Here is a 13,780-nt window from a genome sequence, read left to right on the forward strand (position 1 = left end):
GATGCTCCTTCCTCTTTAACTGAACTTCCTACTGAACATTTCCTTATCTCAGTATCTACAGCCTCAGAGAACTTCAAGCGTACCTCTTCATTCCTTAGTACTTTCGTACTCCATTTCCTTGCGCGTTGATTCTTTCCTGACTAGTCTCTTAAGCTGCAGCCTACTCTTAGTGTGACAGTTAGCGATTTATTCGTTGTGGAAGTCTCTGCACCATTCTTGACGATAATTTGTCTGGGATGTGAAAAGTTTTTTGAGTCAACTGTACACTTTAATTATTTTGATATGTTACACCTCGTATCTAGTAAACTCATTTTTATGAGAATGGTAATTTTAAAGTCTTCCTCACCTCCTTCCCCTTCTTGGATAAATTCCTGCATGCTCAGACAGTCACCAACATGGACGCAATAGGTACATTCCAGAAAAGAAGCGGGAAAGTATTGACGTGAATTCAAAATGTGTCTCGACCACAACACAGATTTGCCATTTGCTTCACTCTTTTTAACTCCTGCTTGTCAACGTAGCAACATAGGGGCAATCACGGGACGATACTCCGTCCTGTTCTAAAGTGATTCTACTTACAAAATGTTTTCAGATGTGCCATTTTGACTGTAAATTAAGTTAAAGATTCATGAAGAAATGTACTTTGACAAACATACGGCTTACTCGTGTATGTGACATTTCCTGCTTTAGGAACTTCTTGACTGCTACAGTGTCTAGTGGAAAAAGGGGAGCACCCCGAAAGGGTGAAAGGGCTTGGGCGATTATTTCAGTCAATACAAAGTCGAGCAAATAACTTGGCATTACGAGCTTTGTTACCAGTATGATTTCACACCCTCTCTGGCTTAGATGCATGCTATTATTCGTCTAGAAAGGGTCTCGTAAAGCCATTGTGTCGTCTCCTAAGGCTAGGTGTCCCACAAGTGATGAAACTGGTCCTTAATATTCTGCATACTGGTCATGGGACGGAATGGACGTATCAGCTGAGGGGAATGGACGTCTGAGCTGGTCCCAGACATGGTCTATTGGAGACATGGAAGTGCAAGATCACGCAATATTGCCCTTTTGATAAATGGCGCCACATTACCGTAGCATGAGAGGCAATACACGAGGACTCAAGATGTCCATGAGGTACAGTTGCGCCATCAGAGTTCCCACAGCTATAGCCAACCGTAACATGAAGTCAAGCCGTATCCTGCAGCCAAACTCGATGGTTTCCACACCCTGACATCTCTCTAAAACACTGCAAGAACGGAATTTCTCCTCAGCTCGCCGCAATACCCGCCAGCGATGGTCGTGCAGAAGCTCGACTCATTGGTAACACACTACATCGCCATCCATCAGCAGTCCGCGTTTCTCCGCCAGGGCATCACTCCAGACGCAGCCACATGTGTTGTGATGTTAATGGCAGTCTACGCATGGGACGATAAATCCCTGTTTCGGCTGTTGCCAGTATCCAGCCAACGTTTGGGAAGGATACAGTTTACTGCAGGGAGACCATTACTCGTTCTCGGAAGGCACGTGCGGATGTGCTTGGTACAGAATACGGTGATTCTCCCTTCGGGTTGTCAGACGTGTTCGATAAGAACTATGACGACTATTATGCTTGACCTCAAATTGTCATGCAGTCCAGTATCGGGAAACTGTCACATGCGAGTGTCACCGCAATCAGGATATCGCACGATTCGAGCAGCCGATAGAGTTGAGACCCACAATGACACGGCTTTCAAACTCAGTCAGGTGCCGACAACGCTTTCTCACAGGAGTACGCAGTATCTCCGAGTCCTTCAAACTGCTCACGCAGCATCGGACGTTGCTCACGCTCTTTATTCTCCAAGGTGGCAAATGACGTAGGACAGCGATATCACACGTAGAGATGGTGGTGTTACCGCGTACACGAGGTGTAATAGGGCAGTGCATTAGCGGAGCTGTCGTTTGTACCCACATGATTCATGTGAAAAAGTTATGATTATGGTCACCCGACGGGAGTTAACAGACTCTGAATCCATAATGGCATTTGGAGCTAGACACATTGTACATCCAATTTCGGAAATCGTTACGGAACTCAGTATTCCGAGATCCACGGAGTCAAGAGTGTGCCGAGAATACCAAATTTCAGGCGTCACCTCTCACCGCGGACGACACAGTGGCCGACGGCCTTCACTTAATGACCGAGAACACCGGTGTTTGCGTAGAATTGTCAGTGCTAAATAACAAGCAAAAGCCGATGGGGATTAGCCGAGCGGTCGGGGCGGCTGGTCCCGGCGGCGGTTTGAGTCCTCCCTCGGGCATGGGTGTGTGTGTTTGTCCTTAGGATGATTTAGGTTAACCAGTGTATAAGCTTAGGGACTGATGACCTTAGCAGTTAAGTCCCATAATATTTCACATACATTTGAACATTTTTGACAAGCAAAACTGCGTGAAATAACCGCACAGTTCATTGTGGGACGTGCGAAAAACATATCCGTGTGGACAATGCGGTGAAATTTGGCGTTAACGGGATATGGCAACAAACGACCGACGTGAGTGCCTTTTCTAACAGCACAGCATCACCTGCAGCATCTGTCCAGGGCTCGTGGCCGTATCATTTGACCCTAGACGACTGGAAAGCCGTGACTTGGTCAAATGAGTCCCGATTTCAGTTGGTGAGAGCTGGTTTTAAGTTTCGAAACTCGCGCAGCTCAATGAAGCCATGGACCCCAATTGTCAACAAGGCACTGTGAAGCTTGGTGGTGGCTCGATAATGGTGAGGGCTGTGTGTGTACGGAATGGTCTGGGTCCTCTGGATGCTTGGAGACCATTTTCAGCTATTCATCGAAGTGATGTTCCCAAACAGTGATGGAAGTTCTCCTGGTGGCAATGCGTCATGTCACCGATTGCCCAGCATGAATCCCATATATCATTTATGGAACACAATCGGAACGTCAGTTCGCAGTTCGTGCACAGAATCCTGCACCGGAAATTATGGACGGCTATAGGGGCAGAATGGCTTCCTGAGATTTGTTGACTCCACGCCACGTCAAGTTGCTGCACTATGTCGGGAAAAATGATGTATCCCATGAATTTTGTCTGCTCAGTGTGTACCCTACTAAGGCTGGTGACAACACTCAACACGAACAACATTTATGCATTCTTGTGACCATTCAATGTGTTGCATTGAAGTACAACATTTTACACATCCAACGATGGAGCGTACATATACAGTTACACTGACATTCGACCATGTTTCAAGTATTTTGTCAGGCATTGTACTTTCGAATCGACCTCTGTATCGTGCCAAGGTACTTCGAAGTGTGTTCTGTCTGGTTTTGTAGAGGGCACTATGGTCTGGGAATACATTTGGCACCTTCCAGCGGCATTTGTCATTATGGCACCGCCTCGAGTACCTCTCGCAGACAACAGTGTGTGTTCCTCTGCAAGCGGTGTTAGCCTCTGGGCGAGCAGCTTCCGCAACCTTACGGGCCACTGGATTACCAAGGTGGGTGTAGACTCCTCTGTCGTTAACACTACGTTTCACACTAGACAAACTCATCAGTTGTGTGGTCTGTTACAGGCGGCTCTCACCCGCAAAAGGAGACGAGATATCAGCGAGCTGCGGTTTGTGCAAAGGCCGCCGCGTTACGGCATCGACATTTCCAGTCAAAACTGTGGTGACGTCGAAAAGCTGACGACAGTTTTCACTGTTGTAGGTCAGTATTAAATATCACCAAAGGGGCCTCCGAGTTCCCGCAAATTTTTGTTTTAGTGAAGTGTAGCTTCACCTCCGAGGGCCTACGAAGACCAATAAATGGAGGAAAACTTTGTTTCGATCAGAATCAAAGACTTATCCAGAGAATCCTTAAATCCTTTCATGCATACGTATCTGTTTCCTATTTCTGCTTCTTTCCTTGCGAATTAGGCTCTGTAGCGAATAATGCTTGTGCTCCTCATTGACGTTGTTGGTTTTCATTTCCTTCCATGCTCATCACAGTGTTATTCGCACTTCTTGATAAACGTATTCGTGGAGACGGCGATTCAAAACTCCGCCCAAAAGGCACGGCCGCTTTCCTTCATTGTACTGCAGAATCACAATTTCTGCAACATCTCTGACGATCTCTTCCTCGAATGCGGGTAAAAACGAAACTTTCTTTCTTCTAAAAACTTCATACATTGACGCAAATAATTGCAAGACCAAAAGGTATTTAAACCAGAGAAATGAAATTTTGGAAATTGTCTGGGTAACATATTTAAGTGATTAACATTGGAAGATCACAGAGTAACGTAAACTTGAGATAAGCCATTGCAAATGTCAAATGCTGGAACATTAATAACCGGTGTAAGCGTCGAATGTTGAATTCTAGCATGCAAGCAGGTGCTGGATGTCAGTTTATGGGATGGAGTTCCACGTCTGTTGAAGTCGCTAGGCCAATACAGGGACGGTAAAAGCTGTTTGTGTGTGACAGCTGGAGTTGTCGTCCGATTATGTCCCATATGCGCTTGATTGCAGACACATTACGTGATCGAGCAGATCAAGCCAAGATGTTTGCACACTGTAGAGCATGTTGCGCTACAGCGCCAGTATGTGGGCGAGCGTTATCCTGTTGGAAAATAGTCCCAGGAATGTCGTTCATGAGTGGCAACACAACACGTCGAATCGATAGATTGACGTATAAATTTGCAGTTAGGATGTGTGGGATAACTACGGGACTGTTCCTGATGCCGTACTAAATCGCATCCCAGACTACCAGATGTAGTTCCAATATGCCTAGGATGCAGACAGCATGGTTGCAGGCCATCAACTAGCCTCCTTCTAACCAGCACACAGCACCTCTGTCAGGAAAGAACCAGCTTTCATCGGAAAACACTGCGGATCTTACCCTGCCAATGAGCTCTGGCTTAAGCCATTGATGTTAATGGGTTCAGTGGAATACATACTACTGGGTGCCTGGCTCTGAGCTGTCCTTTAAGTAACCGGTTTGTAACAGTTCGTTGTGTCACTGTGGTGCCACTTGCTGCTCCAGTTGCTGCTGCAATTGTAGCACGATGCGCCAGTGGCATACACTGAACACGACGATCTTCCCTCTAAGTAGTGCCACGTAGCCATCCGGAGCACAGTCTCTTGAGACCGTACATTCTCGTGACAATCGGTGCCGGCAGTCGCGTACAGTGGCTAAATAATTGCCAAGTCTTTCTGCGGTATCGTAGAAGAAACACCCGTCTTCTCGTAGCCCTATTACGCAGCCTCTTTCAAATCAATAACGACTTCTTCGTCTTCTTCAAGGCGTTCTTGACTAACAACTCATCACATCCAGTGTCAAAGATAATAGACGCTCACAACGGTTACCGTGCGTGTTCAAAAGAGACATATTTTCACCGTCGTAGTGGCGCTACTAGCATGACTGGCACGAAACAGGAATGGACATCATCTCTGATATGTAGAAAGATATCCACCAACCTTCGTTTATGCCGCACAGCTCCTTCTTGGTGTTGCTTTTTTCTCCGTGTCTGCAGTTCACTGCCAAGTCTCAGTTCTCTTACCATCAACAGGTATCGTTATACATGTGAAACAGTTCCTGATTGCATTACGTGTTCCCACTTCTTGCCATATGAATCTATGTAATGCACCCAGGAGCGCTGTCGAACACGATATTTTTGATGGTTCGAGTGTTATTGTGTGGGGAGGCATAGTATCTCACGGGAGCGCTGACCTCCACATCTTTCAACACGGTACATTCACCGGTAAACGTTATTGTGACCCTGAATTCCTACCCCGTGTGCAATTTTCCACCGGTGCCTTCGGTCCTGACTTCATGTTTGTGGATGACAATGCGCGACGGCAGAGACAGCGCAGGTGAAGGAGCTCTATCAAGATATTAGCAGCAAATTTTCAGAGTGTTCGGAATAAATTTCCTGAATTTACTGCCCTCCAGGAAGTGTGTGGCGCGCAAATTATTCTCGGGACTGAGACCTGACTGAACCCTGAGATAGGAAGTTCTGAAATATTTAGTGAGGGTTGGAACGTATATCGGAAAGTTAGATTAGACACCGTAGGAGGTGGTGTCTTAATTGCAGTTGGCAAAAATATTGTGTCTACTGGGGTCGAAGTAGAGTGTGATTGTGAAGTTATCTGGACACGTTTAACAGGGCTAGGAGAAATAGTTGGGTGTTATTACCGGCCACCAGGTTCCACCGTGACAGTTCTAGAATCATTCAAAGGGATTCTACATTCTGTATCGCAGAAGTACCCGGATCACGCTATATTAGTTTGAGGCGACTTCAACCTACCTAGTATAGACTGGGATGTCTATGGATTCATTACAGGTGGTGCAGACAAGCCGTCGTGTGAATTACTTTTGAACGCATTATCCGAAAACTGTCTTGAGCAGTTAAATCGTCAGCCAACGCGTAATGGAAATATTTTAGATCTGGTAGCTACGAACAGACCAGACCTCATCGACGGTGTCAGTGTTGAGACTGGGATTAGTGATCATGACATTGTCTTTACGACTATGGTTACGAAAATTAAAAAGTCGGTCAAGAAGGCTAGGAGAGTATTCTTATTAGAAAGGGCAGATAAGCAGTTGTTAGCATCCCACTTAGTAAATGAATCGACTTCATTTACTTCCGGTACGATGGACGTGGAAGAATTAGGGGCAAATTTTAAACACATTGTAAATCACGCATTGTACAAGTATGTGCCGAAAAAGTGGGTTACGGACGGAAAAGACCCACCGTCGTTTAACAGCGCAATTCGGAGAATGCTCAGGAAGCAAAGACAGTTGCACTCGCGGTACAAGAAAAGATCGGGAGAATGAGGACAGGCAAAAGTTTGTGGAGATTCGTGCTACTGTAAAAAGAGCGACGCGCGAAGCATTCATCCACTACCACCGCCATACCTTAGCAAAAGATCTTGCTGAAAACCCAAGGAAATTCTGGTCTTAGGTAAAATCGGTAAGCGGGTCGAAGGCTTCCATCCAGTCACTCACTGATCAGTCTGGCCTGGCAACGGAAGACAGCAAAACGAAAGCTGAAATTTTAAATTTAGCATTTGAGAAATCTTTCACGCAGGGGGATCGTGCCAACATACCGCCGTTTGAGTCTCGTACAGATTCCCGTATGGAGGACATAGTGATAGACATCCCTGGAGTTGTGAATCAGCTGAATGGGTTGAAAATAAATAAATCTCCAGGTCCTGATGAGATTCCAATTCGGTTTTACAGAGAGTACTCTACTGCGTTGGCTCCTTACTTAGCTAGCATTTACCGCGAATCTCTTGCCCAACGTAAAGTCCCGAGCGACTGGAAAAAGCACAGCTGACGCCTGTATATAAGAAGGGTAGACTTACGGATCCTCAAAATTACAGACCAATATCCTTAACATCAGTTTGTTGCAGGATTCTCGAACATATTCTCAGTTTGAATATAATGAATTTCCTTGAGACGGAGAAGTTGCTGTCCATGCATCAGCACAGCTTTAGAAAGCATCGCTCCTGCGAAAAGCAACTCGCCCTTTATTCACATGATATCTTGCGAACCATGGATGAAGGATATCAGACAGATGCCATATTCCTTGACTTCCGGAAAGCGTTTGACTCGGTGCCCAACTGCAGACGCCTAACTAAGGTACGAGCATATGGGATTGGTTCCCAAATATGTAAGTGGCTCGAAGACTTCTTAAGTAACAGAAACCAGTACGTTGTCCTCGATGGTGAGTGTTCATCGGAGATGAGGGTATCATCTGGAGTGCCCCAGGGAAGTGTGGTATGTCCGCTGTTGTTTACTATCTACATAAATGATCTTTTGGATAGGGTGGATAGCAATGTGCGGCTGATTGCTGATGATGCTGTGGTGTGCGGGAAAGTGTCGTCGTTGAGTGACTGTAGGAGGATACAAGATGACTTGGAGAGGATTTGTGATTGGTTTAAAGAATGGCAGCTAACTCTAAATATAGATAAATGTAAATTAATGCAGATGAATAGGAAAAAGAATCCTGTAATGTTTGGATACTCCATAAGTAGTGTAGCGCTTGACACAGTCACGTCGATTAAATATTTGGGCGTAAGATTGCAGAGCGATATGAAGTGGGACAAGCTTGTAATGGCAGTTGTGGGGGAGGCGGATAGTCATCTTCGGTTCATTGGTAGAATTTTGGGAATATGTGGTTCATCTGTAAAGGAGACCGTTTATAAAACACTAATACGACCTATTCTTAAGTACTGCTCGAGCGTTTGGGATCCCTATCAGGTCGGATTGAGGGAGGACATAGAAGCAATTCAGAGGTGGGCTGCTAGATTTGTTACTGGTAGGTTGGATCATCACGCGAGTGTTACGGAAATGCTTCAGGAACTCGGGTGGGAGTCTCTAAAGGAAAGGAGGCGTTCTTTTCGTGAATCACTACTGAGGAAATTTAGAGAACCAGCATTTGAGGCTGACTGCAGTACAATTTTACTGCCGCCAACTTATATTTCGCGGAAACACCACAAAGATAAGATAAGAGAGATTCGGGCTCGTACCGAGTCATATAGGCAATCATTTTTCCCTCGTTCTGTTTGGGAGTGGAACGGGCAGAGAAGATGCTAGTTGTGGTACGAGGTGCCCTCCGCCACGCACCGTATGGTGGATTGAAGAATATTTACGTAGATGTAGATATAGAAATGATATTTGGCGGGTAGACTGATCTGCCCATTCCCCCGACTCTAATCTGATGGAGCAAATGCGATGGGTGATGTACTGCTGAAGCACGTAAACTTGCACCAACGAGCACCCCGCAGTTGTCAAACCGCAGTTGTCAACCGCACTGGTGGTGGAATGCAACGTCATACCGTAAGAACTCCTTACCAACCATGTTCCCAGAATGGAGACACGATGCAGAGCTTGTATTGTCGTGCGTGGTGATTACAAACGCTTTACAGAACCATGTCCCACTTTTTGTAATGTACAGGGACCCATTATAGATCGTAGTGGCTTCATTGTAATTATTGTATTGGAATGGAAGTGTCATTTTTGTTCGTCTCATTTCGAATTTCTTTCAGTGCCTTTGTTCTATGTTGCGCAGTTCATTCTATCTATAGTCCAACTTTCACCGAGCTATGTTCCTTGGCAGTGTTACATAGCGCAGGTTACTTTCGTCCGTAACTTTTACACGCCATTGCTATTTCACACTTTTCTTCCACGGCTGCACTTAAATCTGTGCGGTGCCTCTCATTGACTAACCATAATAGTTCTTCACGCAGAGTGAAATGTAATCCATTAAATAAACAAATAAACAAACGCAAATATGCTAATTGATGTCTTAAACGTTTCTCAGTACTGAGGATTTTTTAAAGGATATCAATGTCGAAAGTCAGCGGTCCAACAACATCTACATATTCTTATGCCTTTTTTTTTTTAAAAAAAAAAACCTTGATTTAGGCTGGTACAAGTAGCTGAGCAACTACTGTTTGGGTTGCCGGTTTCTTTTTAGCCAATAGTGAAGTAGTGTAGCTCATAAAAAAGGTAAATATACTTCCAAAATAGCTCTCATGAAAGAAAAGAGTGAAAATTTCTCTAGTTGACACAAAAATGATATTCACATTATGAATTATTACGAGGTATGTTATGTTGTACATATAGAGAAAGTATGTGAGGCGAGTGTCAACTTTTCTGCGACGAATTGGCTTTTACTTAAGTAATAGTGTTCTAGTAATTTTGTTTAATGAGTAAACTGTAAAACCGTGTCTTCGTATACTTCTGTTTTTTATAATTTATCGGCAAATGATATTTATCTCTAGTTGGTGAAGATTTGTGTGTTATCTTCTACTTCAGAATGCCAACGTGCTACAGTTTTGTGTAAGAGGGACAAGATGAATGGGATCCCAAAGCTTACATGACAGCTGATTACGTCGAGCTGGTGGGTGCACAAATTAACATTTCTAACATTCTGCGCGGTGTCTGTTTGTTCTATATCGTGTCTCCCTACCACTTTCGCGCAACGACGCTCTGAGCGTGTTTTTTTTAGGGAACTGACTAGTTTGAACCTGGGACCCGTTGCTGGTAAGGAGACGCCAGACCACACATGACATGTAGAATTCAGAAGAGTTCAGTGAGACTAGCGATGATATAACCAAATACTTAATGATTTCAGCGTCAGCTCCACTGCACTCCCTGTAAAAGAATCTTAATACTAACTAAATTTAGTGGAAGGGGTTCAAGGCTTTCCTATTTTTAGTTAGCTGGTAAAATAACGTCGAAGAAGCAGTTAAGTGTACCATTAGAAATTTTATTCTACTCACAAAACATTGTTTATAAATTGCACTATTGATGAAAGGAAATGTTTTAATATAGGATGGTAAAAACCAACTGCGTTCAACAAAAATGTGAACGAATATTCCCTGAGTGGGTTTCCAAGTTCTACAATGGATCGAAGGATGACCTATGCCATATCACATTTATAATCTAGGTTTAACTTAAGTTTCACAAGAGAGAAAACTATCAAAATGGTCTACAGCGACCCTCAATTATCTTTAATTACTTATCTAACTTGTCGTAAATTACAGTGGCTGATGTGGCTTCTCAATAACTATGTAACAGAAAAATCATCGTGTTTCAGATTTTTACTTCAAGTGGCAAATGTGAACACCATGAGCTTTAATTGACGATCGACACTAGTATTACGCAAAAAAAGGGGGTGTAACAGATGAGACTTCTGCAGTTCTGAGTGAAGCTTTATGCGCTGTTATGCGACATCACGTGCGTTCATTACCTTGTCGGTGTTCGCCAGGGGGCGGCGGACAGCACAGTTCCGCTCACCTCGCCGTCTCAGAAGCAACTCCATCCTAACTTCTCCTTACTACAATTTACCAAAGTTGGTTAAAAAAACTATCTGGCTGTGTTTTCATCTGACCAATCAGGGTCTCAATGTTAACCTTAAGCTCTGCCTTCAAAAATTCTGTCTATACAATGAGAAACGGTATACTTTTCGTGGTGGGGCAATGTTTTTAAAGTTTGGAACGTAACAGAGACGCGAAAAAGTCTCACGCTAAAACTTGCGGGTGGTGTGGCCCTTTTTGTGTTATCGTAAGATCTATACTGTTCTTCTGGAGGGCTCTAGCTTTTAACATGGGCTGGGGGTGGTCCTAGCGTAACAGAGACGCGAAAAAGTCTCACATTAAGGCTCTAGCTTTTAACATGGGCTGGGAGGTGGTCCTAACGGTTAGCTGGTGACGTGGGTGTCCGTCCCTTATCGTAGGGCCTTCTAACTTAACACGGTTCTGCTCTCGGCCTCTGTTCTTGTTTCTCCCCTTGGAACTGCTTCTGTCTCACGATGGGGAGGTATGACATGCATTTAGGCATTCTTGTGTTAGTCTGTGGTATTCCATTTGCTCACTCGTTACTCGTATTACTTTGGCTAATGTAATGTCACGATTTATTCGGAGCTATGTGACATACTACTGGATTTGCTTATCATGTCAGGGTTTTCATGGAAGGTGTTGGATTTGCCTGACACCTTACACATTGGACCACTGAAGTGTAAAGGTGTATGACGTATCTGACACTATAGGAATAAGGAAAGGGCAGTACCTGTAAAAGGACGAGGAAATACTCGAGTGAGAAAGATTTACATAAGATAGGTGACATCCTCCATGTTGACAAAACGAAAATTCTAGACGAGTTTCCAAGAATAGTTTCACAGTGTCAAGAAACTTTCAGCTGGTTATTACTATTTCCATTATTTTAATCCAGACGCCAAACAGCAGACACAACAGGGGAACAAAATTGCAAAAAACGAAGTGAATCCAACTGCATTTCCTAGTGGTGTTTATAGTTATTGATTATCTCTCCGATTATAAAAACGTAACTAGGGGAGAATGAATTTTCTGCACCAAATGAATAGAAAAGTCTTCATGGGAACAGCAGTGCTGCACCAAATGGGACACATTATACATGATAGTACTTTCTGCAGTACGTGTCAAAGAATTACTATATAGTGTGGAGACGGTGATCATACTTTAGTTGTGTTTCGGTCTTCTTCTATGAGATCAGTGAGAAGAGACTTAGAGATAGAAATGATACATAGGTACTTCGCCTGCAACATCAAGTATTCAATTCTCTTCCGCTTCTCTGTCTACTGATGATTAACTTCAGGAACGACTATAATCCTTTTTACCTTACGTTTTGGGTTGTAATAATGAAGCAATTATATGTTGTTTTGGGAAAGTTTAATTAACACATTCAGTGTTTTAACAAATATCACAGTGCTCTGTCTGAAAATATTGCATTGTAGTCAAATTCAAAACAACAGGAAGAAGGACTGAAGGCTTCTTCTATGACCATCTCCATGCCGATCTCCATGCCGATCTCCACGTATTTAAACAAGCTCTTGGTTCTCTTTGAGTCCGGCAAAACCAATAAAATCTACACACACCGTCTCGCTGATACATGATGTTTGTACTGTTTGTATGCCTCTACACCTGGCTGGAGTCTTATGGAATGAGTGTACCTTGCAGGTAATATTCTCACGCTAAGAAATCACTTACATGCCTAGTGTTATATTAATGAAGATATATCGAATACTATAAACTTTTACACGAACTTATTAACTCTTTTTTTGTTATATGATGAGAATTTATATCTTCCGCTCAATATTCAGTTTTATGATTTTTCCAACCATACCATCTTTTACAGGCTGGTCTGAAGCAATCTGAAGAACTTGTGACAGCGCTGCAGTGTATTCTCTACTGACAAATAATTATTAAGAAAAGAATATCGATATGTTGCGCCGTTCCGTACTTAATTCCATTGTAGTCAGTCAGTTAGGCCGTGAGATGAGCAGATTTAAACGGCCCACCAGAGACAGTGTCGCCAAATATGTTCTTCATTCAGGTTCCTAAAACCGAACAAGTGAGGGACGCAGAAACTGGTCATAGGACGGTAGTATGGAACGAACCCGAGCTAAAAACTGAGGACTCTCGTGCGCTATCATCTACGCAATGGGAGCAATTGTTCCTAATTGTACCTGGCATAGAGTTGCGCTGTAGGAAATCTAAGGTATGATGCTTTTGGTGAAGTGCATAAATGGAGTAGTAAATGGTAGGAGTGGCGATAGTATTGGCAGCAAAGGTAGGAAAAGAAAAATAAGTGTGTAAGAGAGAAACCAGGAGCGACAATTTCTCTTTTTTTTTTCTTGTTCGTTTGGTTGTTAATTTTGCACGTAATTAGAACCGCACATTGTTTAGTGTTAGTACATTTTGTATTTCAAATCCTTACAGAACAAAAAAATTATTTTATAAGCAATATAAATTGGTTGATCGTGTAACTTATGTGTTTTTACGTAACTAAACATATTACTTTTGATACAAGTACAGTTTACATGCAGAAATATGAACTATATATAAATAATTATTGTTATTTTGTACTAAATAGAATGTTCTCCATCATTATCGAAGGCTAGACTTTGCTGTTGTTACTGATAAAAGTGAAATTTTTTTATCAATAACAGAAACATGGATAATGTAAGATCGACGAAGTACTGGAGCGATGTTTGATACAGTTTTCTTTTGCGCTTTTTTCATTGTAGTACCTTTTTTTAGGAAAGTGCGTATCCTAGTGCGATATGATATATCTGCATTTTTTTTTAATTTTTGCCACAATTTCTCTCTGCTTGACGGTAAAGGTCAATAAATTTAGAAATAAATCTGAATTAAACATTGCCAGATTCAGTTTTACTGTAAATACTGCTTATTTTTAAGTAACAAACGGGATAACTATGTAGCACAGATTTCCCATAGGTTAAGCGGCTATTTATATATCCTCATTCAATTTTTAGA

At 43.0% G+C, this 13,780-nt stretch overlaps 2 protein-coding genes across 2 annotated transcripts in view; one reads left to right on the forward strand and one right to left on the reverse strand.

Annotated features, from left to right (window-relative positions):
* LOC126455904 (uncharacterized) overlaps positions 1 to 13,780 on the reverse strand; it is a 290,245-nt gene that overhangs the window by 257,711 nt on the left and 18,754 nt on the right. The gene's annotated exons all lie outside the window — the stretch shown is intronic.
* Positions 1 to 13,780, forward strand: part of LOC126457040 (hemolymph lipopolysaccharide-binding protein-like) — a 35,580-nt gene that overhangs the window by 6,787 nt on the left and 15,013 nt on the right. Inside the window, exons 2-3 of the mRNA XM_050093028.1 lie at positions 3,312 to 3,475; positions 3,551 to 3,686. Of these exons, the coding sequence (XP_049948985.1) occupies positions 3,312 to 3,475; positions 3,551 to 3,686 (300 nt within the window). The remainder of the gene's footprint in view (positions 1 to 3,311; positions 3,476 to 3,550; positions 3,687 to 13,780) is intronic.

This window comes from Schistocerca serialis, chromosome 2, assembly GCF_023864345.2.
Source record: "Schistocerca serialis cubense isolate TAMUIC-IGC-003099 chromosome 2, iqSchSeri2.2, whole genome shotgun sequence".
In the NCBI taxonomy this organism is placed as follows: Eukaryota; Metazoa; Arthropoda; class Insecta; order Orthoptera; family Acrididae; genus Schistocerca; species Schistocerca serialis.